This window comes from Neopelma chrysocephalum, unplaced genomic scaffold, assembly GCF_003984885.1.
Source record: "Neopelma chrysocephalum unplaced genomic scaffold, ASM398488v2 Primary Assembly neopelma1_80b, whole genome shotgun sequence".
In the NCBI taxonomy this organism is placed as follows: Eukaryota; Metazoa; Chordata; class Aves; order Passeriformes; family Pipridae; genus Neopelma; species Neopelma chrysocephalum.
The window spans coordinates 9393310-9411967 of NW_020897742.1; the positions used below are offsets into that span (position 1 = coordinate 9393310).

Here is an 18658-nt window from a genome sequence, read left to right on the forward strand (position 1 = left end):
ACAAAGTGTATCATTTTGGGGGCTGAGTAGACTATGAGATTAACAAAAATACTGTTCTAACCACTCTGGGGCAGTCTTGTGAAAATTTCTGGCATAGTTAGGCAAGAAATAAAAACACACTGCCTGTGAAAAAAATGTTTAAAGAATACCTACCTTGTCTGTTCTCCTGTGTAATGTTAGTCATACTTCCATCTTCAGCTAAGCCTTGTTCCAAATTTTCTAATATCTGTAGTAAATGTTTTAAAGTAACCGACAAGAGTTTAAACAGCACTATATATTTAATACAAATTATCTACAATTGACAGACTACATGTAAACCAATTCATGCAGGAATGTTTCACCTAGGTACAGTTCAAGATTACTGGTTATTACCATAGCAAGATCAAGTGCACAAAGTAAGAAAGCCATTGTACAGTAGAAGGATGTTAGAATTTGGGCTTATGATACTTACAAAACATTAAATGTCAGCACACTCTAGGGACATTCACATTTTGTTAAGTAAAATACGAAATATGCTTCACCAGAGAATGGATGTTAATGACCACAACACAAGTCAAACTGATTTTTTCACAGAAAGCCACTGCCTACTGACTCCCCCACCCTAAGTATGGGCTCTAGTTCCATATTTTTGTCTTTACTGAAGTATTACTCTTAGTTTTTACTGCAATTTCCTCCTCAAACTTTGGGGTTTATTGCTTCTTTTTATTTTTCATAGATTTTAAATCATGTAAATTGTTGAGTGAATGAAACATTTGTTGTTTCACTGGAAGAATGAAAACGTATATTTAATGAAGCTTGTGTCTTAAGTACTTTCAAAATATGCATGCAAGGCTCTACTTGAAATTCAAGTCAACTTTGCTTTTCCTAATGCCATTACAGTTTCTCCAAATTTGTTTTACAGTTCCCACAGATCACCCCACTTTTCCTGTTACAGATTTATAACTTTGGTTGTAAAACAATGCTTGAGATTTCCTTCAAAAAACATTAAGGTCACTCGTTCTTTAAGCAGCTGCTGTGGTGTGCCAGTGAGGGAAATACAGGGTACTGCCTCTTCTGGGGACTGACTGCACTTCCAGACAGAGAGCTTTCAGCTTCTGTCAGTATAAAAAGTAATTGTCTTTTTCTACACCAACAAAGCTTTCCTATTGTGCTCAGTGCTTCATAAGGGAACACTTAAAAATCATTGCAGGAAATCCTCCAAAACAAAGGCAGGTAGAATTAATCTGGTCTCAGAAAGTGTGTTGGTGCCTTCTACCGCCAATGATGATAATCAGTACCACCAGAATGCCAGCTCATGCCACCAATATTAGACATCTTAAAGTTGGAAGAAATTGCCCTATGAGATACCAAGCTCTTTTCACAGACTAGAATGAAATCTTGAAGTTAGATGCCATAAATTTAGCTACAAGGAACTAAGGAGCAAGAAGAGACATACAATGAAAGCAGAGCAGTTACCACCTGCCAGCTTAGCCAGGCTAATAAGAATTGTTGGCCCATGACAAACACAAGGTAGTATGATTTATTGTAAACTTTGTTCACAAAGGGCTGACTGAACTGCCTTATCTCAGATTTTGAGAGACTATGAGCATATACCATTAGATACTGCAGCTTAGCTGATAGGAGGCAATTTATGAGATGGCAGTGGCATGGCTGCAAGACTGACTCTCAGTCCCACTTTCAAAAGCAGTGTAGTCACCCAGAAATCACTTAGAAACAAAAGGGTCACATTTCAGTGTTAAATGCCTAGTGTACAATAAGGTACCTTGTCAGAGAAAAAAATTTCTTCTCTCCCACAAATCCAAACCACTTTATAATCTATTTTCTGTGGTCTAAACCCCACGATCTTTCTCCTCCCCTACAAAATATTTAGAGATTGTTTCTCAGTCTCAATAAGGCTCAAAGTTCCTACCCTTGAAATGGTATAAACATAACAAAGGGCCTTCATCAAGGAGACAGGCTGTCCTGTTTAAAAAGACAAGTTTCTCTGAAAACGTACTCACTAACATAACCAAAAAGGAAAGAATTAGATATTAGCATAAAATTAGAGTATTGCATTAACCATTCTGTGACATTACTTGGGGATATCTAGCCCTCACCTCAACTTAACATAATTAAAACAGAGCTTGGTGATGATTTGAGGCTAATTGTTTTATTCCCTGGGTTTATCTCTTTTGCCCTTCTTAAGTATAAGAACATCATCTGCAGTTTTCCAGTATCTGGGCATTTCCCCAGTTTTCCAAGAATTGCTTAATAGTAACATTAATGATTCCAACAGTTCTTCTGTGTAAGCTATTGCGGTTAGTTTGATATGAAATATTTAGCTGGTAAACTATATTACAGCAATATCATATCCATGTTCCTATTATAAACAAAAATATGATTGAACACTTCTATAATTTACTTCATCAGTTATACGACCTATGCTTTTTCTTGTTTGAATATTTATAAATGCACAATCATTAGTTTCACTGGCTACTATAACTTCATTGAGTCCTCTGTTTCATTCCCTATCCATCGCCTGTATGCTGGAATTACTAATCTATTCATACCACCATTTGCATCCCTAGTGTGCTGTTCTTATGTATCTCTTGTTAATACCTTATTCCTTCTTCCACTACTTTTCATCAGCACTAGCTTTTTAGTCAAAATAGCCTTATTTGGTGCTTCTGGAATTCCGGCTTTTTGGGTACTCAGACTGGTACAAAGATCACTGTCATTTCTACAAACTTAGCAAACAAAGTGTCAAGACAAATACCCTCTAGACTTAAATAACATACGACAAACAGAATACTTATGTCACCTAAGAAACTGAGCCAGAACTGGAAGCTGAATGAAAATGAAACCCCAAAATAATCAGTAGCTAAGAGACTGAAAGTTCACTGATTTGGAAGTAAAACAGAAGATTAGGAGATATGAAGAGTGTGTATGGAAGGGCCAGGGAGGAACATAACTCCTCATGAATGAAAGTGGTGGAACTACAGAGTTGATGGACAAATAGCACAAAGTATTTTTGACAAGTTTTGCAGAGGTAACAATTGGCAGAGGCTTTTTTAGGAAGCAGGACTTTTAACCCATCTGCCACTGCTCCACCCACCTGGTAGAAGAGCCCAGTACGGCTCTGACACTTGAAGGATTACAGTTTAAAAGTGAAATACATTATACTATGAGATGTGAGCATTTCCAGGAGCTCTCCCTCAAACATCTAGGAAGCGTAGCACAAACAAGGGAAGAGTTTAGGTTAAGCCCAACTGTTGTTCTTTTCACATTTTGGTCTCCAGGTAAGCATTTTGTAGCACGACCTCAGTATTATTAGCACTAAAGTGATCATGCCTATGTTTTTAAATGAACACTTGAAAAGAACAAACCCTTTTGTGATTTAAATTGCTATTGTTAATCTTACTGCCTGCCTGTTCAGAGACCATTTATTTCAATGCAGACTTACAAGAGGCAACAACTCATTGAGGCAATTCATGTTGAGAAGACCAGCAATAACACGGAGGCAGTAACAATCTCATGGGATTCCTCCCCCAAGCTATAACACCCATTTGGCACTACAGATAATTTCTTTCCCAAATGTCGTACCTATAGACAAAGATGTAAAATATCTAACCAGATCTAGAAATTTGCAGGAATACTGGAAAAGGTAAAAACATCATTGCAGGAAAACATATACAGATATGTGGAAAAATATATACATGGAAAATGATTTGCACCTAACCCCCAATCCTGCTTTCAGGTACCAGAAGTATGTAAGTAGATAGGGGCTGAAATGACCAAGTAACCAAAATAAATATGATTACATCTTTAACTGGAATAGCTAATCTAAAGTTGACAAGTGTCTGTAGAATATATACAACAAAAAGCAGGAAGGAATTAAGCAGATTAAAAGCAAGTATTGGATAGGAAGAAATCCCACAGTTACATTAAGGAATAGACACGAAATATAAAGACAAATTTTCTTATGATCAGAATGCATTAGCATTACCCTGGAATAGCCTCCCAGGGGATGTGGCCTCAGCTCCAGAGGCTGGCTCATTAAAAACTAGAAAACAACCTTGCACTGCAAAGAGACAGACTAGGTGAGCTAATAGGTCTTTTCTTTCTTCTAGCTTTTATGACTCCAAGTTCATTTCATTTACATAATGACTATTCGTATGCCCTTCTGTAAATACGGATGACCAAAGATTATTTTTCCATTTTTTAAAATAGGGAAGTAAAACACTAGAGGCTTTTGGTTGAAAGCTCCCCAATTAATTCTGTTATAACCCAAATGGTTCCCAAGTGTCACATAGAAATATTAAGACTAATGAGTGTACATCCTTTATGTTATTTTCTTGGTTTTGTCTTGGGTTTTTATAAGTATTATAAACGTTATTCTTGAATGGTCCAATTGAGATTGAGATTGTTGGACAAACAGCGTTCCAGACAAAAATCAAAACGTATATAAACAACTTTTTTGGTCAGCCAACTTCAAATGGTTAAATTATCACCAATCTACAACTGTCTTTTAAAAACAGAGTTAGGTATATAGGCTGCCCTTTTTCATACTCTTTTTGTCTTTGAATTGCTCCAAAAGACAAGGTATTTAATTGAATGCAAACAAATGAAGTAATCTGCAATGAGGTGTCTAGAATAACAGATCAGAAGTATTTCTCTGAGAAGGATGATATGTTTTATTTTTTTGTAGTTGTGTACTGCACTTTAAAAAGGAGCATCCATCAGCAGAGACAATGGCTTGTCCTGGCTACTGTATCCTAACTCTAGTGGAACGCGTAAGAACCAAAGGGAGATCATTCTTTTTCTTGCTGCAATTGAACACACCACCCTGGGAGAAACCTTGCAAACTCAGACACAGGAGGGCAGAGACAAAGAGGTGACAGTCTATGAACCAACATCAAGTGCAGAGAACAGGGGACTGACTACTCAGAAGAGCTTGCTGAAGACATATAGTCAGACTCAAAAAGCTTCCTTCAAGGGCAAAAGGGATAATTTGTAGTGACCTAGGTAACTAGCAGTTGATGGAGCGAGAACAAGAGTAAACAGATCTGTCTTCAAGAACTTAGCAGGGAGGGAAATATGTATATAATAATTTGTAATTTGTTTTTATTTCTATTTCATCTTCTCCAGCATATCTAATTTCCCTTACTTAAACAAATAATCAGCCTAGTTCATATTTAAACAAAATCTTGTATTATAGTTTAAAAGCTTCCTTGGTACACTGGATAGGTTCTAAGGATATGCACTTAAAGGAAAAGAGCAGAGGCAGACACCGCAAGGTTGTAGATGACTTAAAGGTCTTATAAAGGAGTGGGGGGGAGGAGGGAGAGAGTTAATTTCCTTTCCTTTCACTTCTCTATTTACCAACAATCTCTAATCTACGGAGAATCATGGCTGATCACTGTAACTGAGATGTGGTCATTTTAATAAAGTTTGCCAGATGGCTGATGAACACCTTTGCTCAGCAGTTGCTCCCTCATTCACATTCTTACAGTTTTCTCTCTTTGTTACAAGATGAAGGAACCTAGAAACAAGTTCAGTTTTTGGAATCTAGTGGCACCTTCATGACCGAGGGCAGATAACACAGCACTTAATACCAGATCGCATATAACAAAGATATGAAACAGCTGATCTGCTCCAGACCAGGATATGCAAATGTTAGTAGAAGCACCATGATATCCTGCAACAGTGGCATACAGCATTTCCTAGAAGAACAGAATTACTTCAAACTGAGGACTGTTTATAAAGAAAAGGGCTGGAGTGAACAGTCTGCCAGGAATATTATTAGATGAGATGGTCATCAACAGGTAACCGTATTTGTGAAGTGCTAAGAAGTAGCACTTCTTGGCCAAATTAGATACAGTCATTTCCAAATCAATTCTTTCCAACTTTGTAACAAATGCCACATTCACTTATTTTTACCTGAACCATTCATTTTCCCCCTCATAATACAAAGAACTGGACTTTTTACTGTAAACATTTGGTTATCCTAGCCATTGCTGGGCTAGAAGCAAGTTGATTTCATATATGTAAGGCCATATAGCTACACAATTGGCAATTATCATTTCCCTTCACTTCTCTTATCCAAGTTATTTAAGGAGTAAATATAGGAAACTTCCACGGAATACTGAAAATATTTATCTTATATAGTTTTGAACTTTCAAGTGTCACAGATAAAGCAATAATGTTGCATTTCCTCTAGACTTTATCACATGGTAACAATTCATAATCACTGGTGAGTTAGACTGCCTGGAAAAGATGTAAAAAACATTTAAGGACAAATGCTTACTGTCAGCATGTTGGTTTTAGAGGAAAAAGTTAGTGCACAATCCCATGACTCCAATTCCAGCACTGACAAATCCCATGTTATAATTCAGGCCATAATTTTGTATTATACTACTTGACAAAACAAAACAAACCCCCCAAAACAAACTCAGCTGGTTGTACTTATATTCCCAAATGACTGTTGTTTCCAAATCCAGCTATTTGGACTACTTCTGAAAAATCAAGACTATTTCCAAAGGATCAAGGTCATTAACAACTGTTTTCAGCTGGATGCAGCAGAGTGAAGGAAAGAAATCTCCTCTACTCGCCCTTTAACACACCTGCTCACTGTCCTCCATATCTTGTCTGGCAAAAGTACAAAAGTTGTCCCCTGTTCTACTAATTTGAGTCAGAGCTACCACAGAGTAGAGAAGGATGTCTCCTAAAAGGAAAGAGGCACTTCATTACTTTTAATAGCGAGCTCCATACTTGCATCAAGATGGGAGTAAAACAAGTCATCATTGAAACAATGTTCTTTTTAAGGACAATAAAATTCATTTCTTAAACATTAAGAAATGGTAGCGCATAGAGATGCTGTTACCTTGGCGCAGATTATCTTCATACTATGAAGTCTGTCAAGTGATTCTTGAGGATTACCAAGGTACTGAGGAAGTTCAGCATGTAAAATCCGCATGGAGAAAGGAACCATGGAACCTAAAAACACAATTGATTTTTGTTAACTGTGTTTGTTATAATGATCAGTTAGTGATTTGCCTACATTAAACAAGGTATTTCTCACTAGTGTATCTCATAAAGTCCATTTTGCCTATCAATCTTTTTCTTCTCCTGATGAAAGATGTGAAAGATGAGAAAATAGGAAACTTTTTCTCATACTATGTGACATGTTGTAAAATGTTTTTAATAGGCAAACAAATGTAACCATAATCACGAAGGCAAGAAGAAGGTGCACCTACTTCAGATTTCCAAAAACAAGGCTGTGCATGGAAGTATAATGTTTCATTAAAGATTTTTATAAACTAATTAAAACAAAGGATAAACAAAAATGAAGTTTACTCAACATTACTACTAACATTTAATAGTTATACATATTTTACAATCAATGCAAAAGAAATAATACAAAATTACTAGCCTTAAAAGTATGCTTGTGAATGAGTTATATAATCAGGGCATACAAAACCACTTGGCATATTTTTGTGTATTTTCTGGTTCATTCAAAACATCAAAGAATAGGGAAAGAAATTTAAGCAATATGTGGGGAGAAAAATGTCTTCATTTTCACATTAGCTTACTTTTATCTTTATTATTATTACAACATTTACCAAAGACCCAATTTTCTGAGTTTATCAGCATCCTGGCTGACTTCAAGGGCAGTTTGAGGAGCTTAACGGAACTCTAGTGTGCAACACCTTGCTTTCAGATAAGTGCATAATCCTGATACACAGACAACTATAATGAACATAAACTAAACTATTGAAACCAAATCAGACCCGGAAAAAGGAGAAGTAGGCCTTGCAAAATACTGTGCTACAGTTCTAATATTTTAATATATACATTTGCTTACTTTAGACATATTCTAAGGGGATTTCCCTTTGAAGTCACCTCTTGCCTCATCTTTTCTCAAAAACAGGACTCAGGCGCTTTCTAAAAACATTTTTGCACCTGTTCTTAACAGGCTTGTATGTCAAAGAGGTAAATGCTATATAGAATGAGTCACTGCCTCTAGACATTTTTTTAAAGGTTGACAAAATTTTAATCACAAAATTCACTAATTATGACCTTCAGAGTAAGCCACTTACACCTACATAAATTCTCTTTTCCCAATGCTAACTATTCCCCATGGCTTCCGTGACTGCTGTGTTCCTGTAATGGACATACACATCAGCTTCACGCATCATCATACGTGGAATAGACATTAGGAAAACAAAACTGCTTTTAAAATTCTATTAAGAGAAGTGTAAAAGTTTATTCAATCAGTAACAAAAGATATGAAATATTTTATGTATATCCTGACTGGTACCTAAGACGCCACAAGTGAAGATACACAGTCAATGTAGGGGATGAACAACAATGAAAAGCAAGGTGAAAATAATTTAAGAGTAAGTTCCGTGCCAGAACACCACAGAAAAATTGCTTTGTAGACACGTTGTGAGCTGTACTGCAAACCTAGTTCACCAAATGTGAACTCCAACCGGTTGTACCTCTACAGCAAAAGGTCAAGTCAATGAACAATCAGACAGAGAATCTGGATTGGTACCAGAACAGCTCAGTGTACAGGTACATGACAGGTATTTCATGAAACAGAGATGAAACATCTCACATTACAGACTTTTATAAAATTTATACAATGTTTTGTAAAACACTTTTTTGGGATTGCATATTTTGTAAAGTGTTGATCTTATGTATTGCTGAATGAAGCCATGCTACTAAGATCCATGTCAGGGGAAAGAAAACCCGTTACCAATCTACATCATCAGAAGTGGTGTCAGAGGATGTCAGAATGATGAATGTGACTCCAGGTCAACTTAGACTCCATAAGAATCTGATTTATTTCCTATCACAACTAAGACCTCAGTTGTAACAGGCATTTAGAACTATATTACTTCAAAATATACTCTACTGATGTATTATTTCTCAACCACTTAGCATTTCCTTCATGGTTCGTGACCAAAAACATTCCAGTGTGATCCTCAGTGTTATATCAAGTCTGATGACCGATCTCTCAAACAAAACTAGATGGAAGCTGGCCCAGGGTGTAAGGCTAGTCAGAGGAAAGACTTGTCAAACCAGAATTTGTACTACAATTTCACGCAGGAGGATCTAAAACTCTAGCATCTATTTCTTATATTTCTTTTCAAAACTCATGACATAAATAGAAGAAATTTTACTGTAAATATCCAGCAAATCCATCCAGTGGATTTCTGTTACTTACTGTTTATTAAACAGGCTGCTAACTTCATTTAAAATATCAGAAATACTGTTTCTGCCCTCTTCCTCAGTTTCCTTGGAATCCTTCTGAATAAGAGATTTTTCTTTTTTTGGAAGAAAGCACAAAACTACACACATGCTCTCCTACAAACTTTCTTACCAGTCCATGTAAACAGCATTGTGTAACTGTAGGTCAAATCAGATGAGCAAATTGGTCATAAAAAACCAGCAGTACTTATTCAAGCCACTCTTCCAAATACAGACCTTAAATACTGTGCTTATAAAAAATATGTTCCTATCTACAAGTAACTTCTCTTTAGTTAAATGACATGAGGTGTGCATAATATATCTAATTAATTTCCTTCACTAATAAACTGACTTTCTGGATAAAAAAATGGCCATAAATTTATTTAGATTTGGTGAAGTTTTCAATGAGTGCTACTTATATAAAGTGCTAATACATTTTACATACACTTCTCAGAAAGACCTACATGGCAGTATTGAAAACGCACGTGAAGAGATCTGTTCACAAGAATAATTCTGTAACTCCTGATTAACAGCTGTGTAAAAACTGGCAAGAGTTGAGACTTTAAAAAGATGTGCCTGGGATTTTGGAAAACACTGTAATATTCATTTTACATTGTTTAGGTTAACAAGAAAACAACTGGGAGGAGGTAAATGACATCTGTTGACTCTAGTAGATCAATAATAATAGTGTAAGGAAGGTCTGAAAGGCAGGTTGCAGAATTTGGAGTACAAAACTTAATGATAAAAACAGATTAGTAGAGGAAAAAACTATACTTCCCTCAATGAACACGGTTACACTGGGGGGGGGACAAAACAAAAAAGTAAAATTAACTACATTAACACTCAGCTGTAACAGAAATATACAAGCTTGTTAGACTAAGAATTACATTACATTGTCTGTTCACTTACTGTTAGGCCACATACTTAAAGCACAGAGGGCAAGACATATTTATTTGTAACAGGTTCCTATACTAGGGATAAGAAAATTTTATACAAACTCTGAAGTAATCACATGCTGTCTTTTGCAAAACTATTTGGAATTAAACCCACACACTCTATTATATTTCACTCAGGACCGAATTTAACAGGGCAACATGTCAAGGAAGTATTTAAAACAAATAGTATATCCTGTGATTAAAATGTTTGCTTATGAGCACAGGAGAATGCATTTTGCTCTCTACTTCATGCTTCAGATTTCTACAATAATGCCCTCTTACGCAGTAAAACCATGTCAGCTAAGCTAAGGTAATTTCAACAAAAGGTAAAGCCCTACAATTACAGGCATGTATTGAAATTTTAAGTTAAATAGGTCTTATTCTAGCTTGATGTTTTACAGTTGACCTCTGTTGCTCCTCTTCAGGGGTTTCATAATAAGCTACAAAAAATTTATAATGGAAAATGGTTTAATTTTAAGACAATTTTCTTAGCCATCACTTTTAAATACACTGAAGAATTTTTTTCCAAGAATATAATTTTTGATTGTCACTTTTGTATGAATTACTCATTCGTATACATATATGTATTATCAGCATACAAAAGGCAAAACTAAAAAGTAAAAAAAGGTCTGCTGAAAGGAAAATGGATACTCTGAAAGCATGGGAACAGATGGAATAAATAGTAAGATCAGGTTAATTTTCTAAGACCACAGATTTCAATTTCTATTTCTTTATGAACAGCTGCACATTTTCATAACTGTCAAAACACAAACATCACCCCATGTCAATCAAATTCAAAATGCAGCCCTCATCTGCAGCCTTTTTAGAGCAGAAAAGAGAGGATTCCAATGGCCAGCCATTGTATCTTTGTATTTTATTGTTGCAAACCCAGTAACCAGAAATGCTTTCTGATCTGACTTCTACAGCTTATTCAACAAATCTTAAATACTAAAGAGCAGCAGAAGGGCAGATTACCAATTACTACAAGTATAAAGTGGGATCTTATGACAGTAACAAAAGAAAAAAAAAGAAAAATCCTTCCTTCATTGGGTAAAAGAGAAATACAGAAAATCTAGTTTCAGAAAAATATTCTGCTTTATATATACATACAGAGATGTATATCCTTGCCTTTATATGCACACATATATTTACCAACAGCGTATGTGTATAATTTATAAGACTTTCAAGAGGGATAATGTAGTAAGTTTGAATCCTAGCCTTGCTGACTAGCAAGTAGAAGTATACTTAAAAATCCACTAGTTTCCAGACTAGTTTCCAAGTTTTTGTTTATTATTTTCAATCCAGAGAGACTGAAGAAGAGATAGGAGCCTAAACATTTGTAACCACTTGAGGAAAACGTTTTGAAAATTTTATCTGAACTTTCATGCTTGCGTATTTTTTACAATTTAACTGCAAGTGACCTAAGAACACAGATACTCTGAATCTAGATCTGGTTTTGAAAGATTTCTAAATTACTTTTTCAGTAATTTGGAGTTACTTGCACTGAAGCAAGAAAAACATAAGAGAAAGAATAAAGAAAAACCCTACAACTGCCCTACCTCAAAGAGATCATGCTAAATCTTATCTGCTGTAGCTGTAGTAAGGCAGAATTTACAAATTACTTACTTACTCATAGTATTAAGAAATCCTATATTAAGCTGGTACTGTCTACAGTGAGACTATGTAGCCTTGGGAAAGAAAGCTCAACTAAGTACTTCATCAGCACTCTACCCCCCCTTAAAATTATACATACGTTTCTTAACTAAAATATCTATGTTATTTCTGAAAAATTTGTATTTGCACATCTGAGTAGTCTGAATAACCAACTAGAATCACAACACTTTAGTGGTATTTATTCAAGTCCTATCAGCTGATTTCACAGATAGAAGGTAGCTCTGAGGCAAATGAACGGAGAGTGTATTTAAAGACACAACAGAGATATACACAGTAATGTAAAGAAAATAATGGGCAAACCAGTTCCACTAGAGGCTTTAATATGTTTTTTTACTGCCAAAATGAGCCTGAATGAAGAACTCTCCCAAGCAACTGCCAAGACTGAATCAGTCTGATGTGAGAGTGTTAATGTCAGGCACCATTTGTGGTAACACATGAGAAAACTAGTGCCACATGTAACAGTGATTGGAGTAACTTTTTTCTTCTGCTTTCCTGCAAAATTTTAAGGTCTGCAATGATAAATGGAAGAAGGAAGTGAAGGGCAAAAAATTATTAATGGACAGGAGCACTCTATATGCCATAGTTTCTTTAGTCTGTGCATTTCTCCTCTTATCTTTGTTTTTACATAGATTATTCCCTTTTGTCTCTTCACCTACCACAATTATTCTTCTTTTTTCCCCACACCACTTCCCATTCTGCTACAGTTCTGCCACTAACCAAAACTTGATATGGTTGAAAAAAAGGGTATTTCACTTATAGCATCATCAAACCTCATGGATTAAAAAAAAAAAAGGAAGCTTCAGCCAGGCTGCCTCCTACTAGCATAGACAAGCAGGAGAGAAGAAGAAAGGAAGACAGTAAACTCAAAATGGCCAGACAGCACCACAGAGGCCTCATATAAAGCAGATAATTTTCCCAGTCCAAGTCTGTCCTTACTTATGGCATAGGCTGACATTCAGAAACAGGACCAAGTTTCTGAGAGCAGGTAGACCTTGGAGCTGTACACAGTCCTCTGCACTACACACAGTGCAGGTGTCTGTAAAATGTCTTTTGTGGGTACTAGAGAAATAATTCTGTGTGTTTCCCTTGTTAACACAGTATCTCTGTGTTAGACATAAAACAAGTTTCTCATTATATATTTTGCTGTTTCATAAGGTTATTAAATGTAATAACAATTTATTACAGTTCACCTTAGACGTCAGCACTGAAAACTTGCTTACAATATGGGCTTGAATGACAGTTCTAGACCACATATGATACGACTCCTTTAGAAGGATCTGAATTTCAAAACTGAATAAAAGAAACAAATTAAGAGCACTACTTGAGTAAATAAGGACACATAAAAAATGAAATCTTACGATAACTATTTTTCAATCCATTTTTTCATGTATTTCTGATAAAACATCTAACTACGGGGGTAGTAGTAAAGTCATAAAAGTAACAGAGACCTAGTAAAATATGCTAAAGCAGTAGTTATGATGTCTAGAGTCACACTATTTTGATAGAAATATATATATTTTTATATATTATATATTATTTTTTAAACTGTCACTATCCATCCAAAAGTGTCAGCCTATTGTAGCACACACTAGTGTATCCCTAGAGTTGCAACACAGCCACACTTCAAAAAAACTTGTCCTAGAATTAGTAGCAGAGTTCATGGGAAGGTGTAGAGTATGAAATCAGTTTCTAGAACACATACAACTAGATATTTAATGACATGTTCCTCATTTAGGCAATTTCCACCAGGGAACAGAGACTGCTTTCATTCAGAGGAACACAGATGATGCTCTTTCTTCACAGGGAGAATGAAAACAAGAAAGGAAAAATAAAATCCACCCCATGTTATATAAACCTCTGGTCAGGGGAATGAAAGTCCAATTTTTACTTTTGCAAGTTTCTTTTCTTTGTAATACAAAATAAATTGTTCTCAAGTTTTGTAACTTTAGAACACTGGTTTTGGTAGCACTAACTTTTCTGTAACTTCCTGGTCTACTAACCAGAAACAAGATCAAATTATCTCATATAAGCATGAAATAGCATTTTAATGTTCCATTTTAATTGTTGGCTCTCACTTGTTCAGAAATACATAGGCATTACCAAGTGAAAGGCTATCTCAGGTTAGGAAATCTATCATATGAGAGTTCATTAAATATCACGAGGAACACAGAAACAAACTATATAAATAGAAGTGGGTCAGACTGTGAAAACACAAAGTGAAAACCCTAAAAAAAAAATCCTGAAATTCATTAGTCATGAGAACAATGACAAAAATTCAGCCTTATATACCCCACAGAGTACAATGAGATGTGCAGGAAGCAATCTGGAACAGAGTTCCTGACCTAAGGACCTATCTATTAAAAACCAAAAAAATTATATACAAAATCATACTTTTTAGCTTCTTTACACAGACGAATTTAAAAGAAATAGATCTATAACTGAATAATTTTAAGATTTTACTAGAAAATGGAAACGGTTTGCTCTCTGCCCCATATCAAACAGGAATGATCTAAGACTGACTTAACTTATTCCACTGAGTGATTCGAGGATCCCAGACTACACTCCCCGACAGGTTGTACACCTACAAGCAATGGAGATGACTGAAGAAAGAGCACATAGAAGCCAGGAAAGGAAGAATTCAGAAAGACTAGATTTTACAGCCATGAAGAAAACAACGGTAATGGGATCCATGTACAGCATGGCTGCAAATGCCATACAAAATATGAGGATGAAACGGAGATTAGTAGCACAGCAAAAAGGGAAAGAACTTTAGAAGGAAATTAAGAGCAATGTGTTGGCCACGTTAAGTAAAATTAATGGAAAATATCTTCCGCTCCTCATAGAGTTACTTGTAACTTAAATTCTTTGAGGTATATTTCTCCAAGATTAATGGATAAGGGACTATTCTCACCGCTGTAAGAAGTTCAAAGCTTTCCCTACTTCAAGCATAAAACCCAGAAAACTTTCTAATCTATTACATTTTTTATTATATTTTGAATACAAAGAAATTATGCAAAATATTGTATGTATTACAATTAATGTGTACATTATTTATATCTATACTTTCATTTCTTAAATTGACTTTTAAGTGCTTACTCCATTTATATACCATAAATCAAAACTAAAATGTTGAAACAAAACCTTTTCTTTTATGCTTGTTACACCACAAAATGATATGCAAAATTACCAAACAGCAGTGGATTGTGGATTCATACTAATAGATTTATGAATTATTTATCTATATTTTTTATTTAAATTAGCCAGTTAATGATGCATTTATACCAGATTTCTTTATCCATAATCCAGTATAGTGTAGTTTAATGTCAGCCAGAAAAGAAGTGCTTGTTTTCTCCTACATCCCCACGAATACCTCATCGATGCCCTCATAATTGGTATGAAATAGCCACAGTGGCTGTGGTTGCTGCAAGAACAGTTTGGATTCAAAGCTCAGTCCCAGAACGGGTGCCTGTAGCAGCCAGCCAGACTATCCAGAGCTGTTGCTATTTGTATGATCTGTGGCATGAGGACTCAAGTGCCTCAGATATTGACATGACCTGCCAGGATTTTTCTTTGACAAAAAGAACTTATTTTTAATACTGAAAAAGATGTGGAAACATACATATGGTCTGGGGAAGACTAATCCTGTGCAGCACTGCATCAAGTGCAGAATTGCCCAAAGATAACCAGATTCAAGGAGCTGTGCAACCTGATGACTAAGACCTCTCGCACTCTTGAAAATTACACAGTTCCTTCTCAGTGGATTGCCAGTGATTGCTTGAAAGACGATGAGTTACGTCAGAGGGACCTGTTCTAGGCAGTCCACATTGGCCTTGATGGGCCACAACTGATCCTTTGCATTATTTACCTTCTGTAAAAAAATCCCAAACTTTCTGACACCAACTTCCCTTCCTCAGCAACCCCAAAATCTCAGTACCTTCTATATTACCCCATCAAGACTACCAGCATCTCATGTAAAATGGACTATAATTTTTCAGAGTGGCACTGCCTCTAACAACTGTTTCTTACAAATGTTTTATTATACACTGTGGTTCAAATACGAAAGCCAGAGAACATTAAGAACACTCAACAGTGTACTTGTACCAAAGAGTTATTTTTTCTAAGTAACAGATTTAGAAAAAATAAAACTTAAAAATAGCCTGAACAGGAGCGAAATTGCTCTTAAAACTTGCAATTTTTCAAACCCAGGCTTCTAGAGGACTAGGATACCCTGAGTAGAGGAACTATGTGGTTAATCTATGGGCTATTTGGAGTAGTGGGAAGTAGTGCATCTGTAACTTGAGATAAACTGCTTATAAAGAATTGAGCCTGGTGGCGGTTTTTTCCTCTTCAACAGTGAGATACATAGTAAACTTTTGTTTTTATTTACTTTCAATTATGAAGCAAATAATATTACATTCAACCATTTCTTAAATTAAGGAGAATTATTAAATTAGCTCTAAATTTCTTCTTTTAATCTTAGGAACTAGGAAATAACATCTGCATTAGGACCTGCCTGCATGGGCATGCAAGGGTTAAAAATAGCATACTGATAGTACCTAGATGAGGGTAAGAGGATTCTGTTTCCATAAACTCTCTCATCACCTTTCACAGCCTGTTTCTGGCTAAAACATAATATTTAAGTTTGGTGGGTTTTAATTTCAATACCATAGATCTAAACTATTATATTTACTTGTCAAAAACATTCCTCTGTAGCAGAATCATGAAATACTCTGCCTACCTATACTGTTTTACTTCTCGTTACTCCTTATTGCAACCTCTATAATGCGAACAATACTTTAATGTAGTAATCAATCATGTTCCTCTGGGAAAAACAAACAAAACAAAATCAACATAATCCAAAGTTCACCAATGCTTTAGGATTAAAAAAAACTGAATCCAACTAATATTTTATAATGACCAGTAAAATCAGCAAAAATAAAAAGCATTTTATAAATCAAGTGTTTTACCTTTTCGTCCAGGGTATACGTGAGGGTAATATTCATAATAAAGATCAGGCTGGTCTAAATTTCCAAATTGTTCAAATTCCATTTCTGCATTTTGGAATAGATTCAGTTTTACCAGCAGTGCTAGTCTCACAAACCACAGCTAAAAATTAATACATATAAAAAAAAGGGGAAAGTCTGTTATTAGCTTCAATCACAAGCCACATCCAAATACAATTTCAACTTTCTAAGTTCTTCTGATAAAAGCTGAGTAAAGAGTTTCTATGTTACTCACTGAAAAGAATAGGGATTTATATTTACATGCTCTTTCACAAAATACTTTTCATCAGATCATTAAAACAAAACACAGAGGACTGATGGTTTAATTGTTTGTAAAGATAGTGAGATTTTGAAGATGAAGTTTAAAAACTAGCCTGCTTCAAAATTAGAACATCTCTCTTTAACCTGAGTCAGCATGTATGAATTATCAATCTGATATATTAATTGTTTTTCCAATTTTATGCTATTCTTAAAATCTCTTAGGATTTTGGTGAAATTCCATGAGCTTTATGGTTACTAGGGCCAAAAACATGAGTTCTCATCTGGGTTACATGTGAACCACTTGTAATATTTTATTAAATTGGGTTCTTATTTTCTTATCAACATGAAACACATTCTCCCATTTGAAATCTTACTACAAAGTTCACAGTCTAGATAGTTTTACGAACTCTAGCACAGCGAGTCTTTCAAGACAGCAAAACATTTCATTTTGCTAGTGTGATTACCTTTAAAAGCATATAATCAAGATCGAATTCTACTTAAAAAAATATGTTTGTTTTAAATGAAGACCTACTTTCCTTAAGCAAACAGAGAAAGTGACTTCTACAATGCTTAAGTAAGCTCAGTTTTTAGATTACAATTAGGAAAAGAAGTTGATCATGTTAAAAAAAATGCCACTGTGAATATTGTTGGAAAACAGTGACAAGGGTGTATCTGTAAACATACCTGTAAAGAATCTGTTGTATGGTTAGCAGGCTGTCCACTTTTTTTATAGCCTTGACCATGGGCAGTTAGAAGCCGCCCACACAAGTCAACTGCTGCCCTCCAGTTTTTACTGCTCTGGGAAGAAGAAAAGAGTAAGTAGCAAAATCATAAAGCCCCTAAAATGCACAACTGCTTATTTTGCCTGAAGCAGCAACATGTACCCATCAGTAATAATGACAAGGTCAGGAGAACTGGCCAGTGAGAAGCAGAATGTCATTTGTCAAAGCTGCACATCTAATTAGGCAAAAAGTGAAATCAAGCATTAATATTATCAGATCACTAAACCAAAAGAATATACAAACCCATACAGAATTCTAAAATTAAAGCTATATAATATTTGATAATATAAATGAATATACTATAATATCCACAATTTTGTTTTCTCATCAAAAGGAGAAAAAAATTCCCAGCCATATATTATCAATAATCACAGTCAAATTACTCTACTATTAAGTAGTCAATGTCTATTCTTATCTCACTGACTTCAGTATTTCAGATTATAACCCCTAGTGTAGTTCATTTAATGAAAATAAACTTTCCTAACATTGCCCAGAACATTCCTAGCAATCAGGAACAAAGGACAAGAAACAATACAATGCATAAAATGATAAATTCAGAACAATAACAACTGTTTCACCTATACAATGTAAACATCTGAATTTCCATTTCATGACTAATTTCAAAATGTTAAATTTATTTTTTTATTCATAAAACAAAACCATGCTTAGTTAACAGTCCTGTTACACTGCCATTCCATTAATGTATAGCCTGTATAGCCTGATGCAGCATACCAAGACCTTAACACACAGACTAATGTTTCACAAGTTT

The 18658-nt window shown here is 35.2% G+C and overlaps 1 protein-coding gene across 3 annotated transcripts in view; it reads right to left on the reverse strand.

Moving 5' to 3' along the window:
- Positions 1 to 18658, reverse strand: part of TRAPPC12 (trafficking protein particle complex 12) — a 48373-nt gene that overhangs the window by 17987 nt on the left and 11728 nt on the right. For all 3 annotated transcript variants that reach the window (XM_027690378.1, XM_027690377.1, XM_027690379.1), the window contains exons 4-7: positions 17792 to 17905; positions 16811 to 16949; positions 6863 to 6975; positions 154 to 226 (exon numbers count right to left, since the gene is read on the reverse strand). In XM_027690378.1, the coding sequence (XP_027546179.1) occupies positions 154 to 226; positions 6863 to 6975; positions 16811 to 16949; positions 17792 to 17905 (439 nt within the window). The remainder of the gene's footprint in view (positions 1 to 153; positions 227 to 6862; positions 6976 to 16810; positions 16950 to 17791; positions 17906 to 18658) is intronic.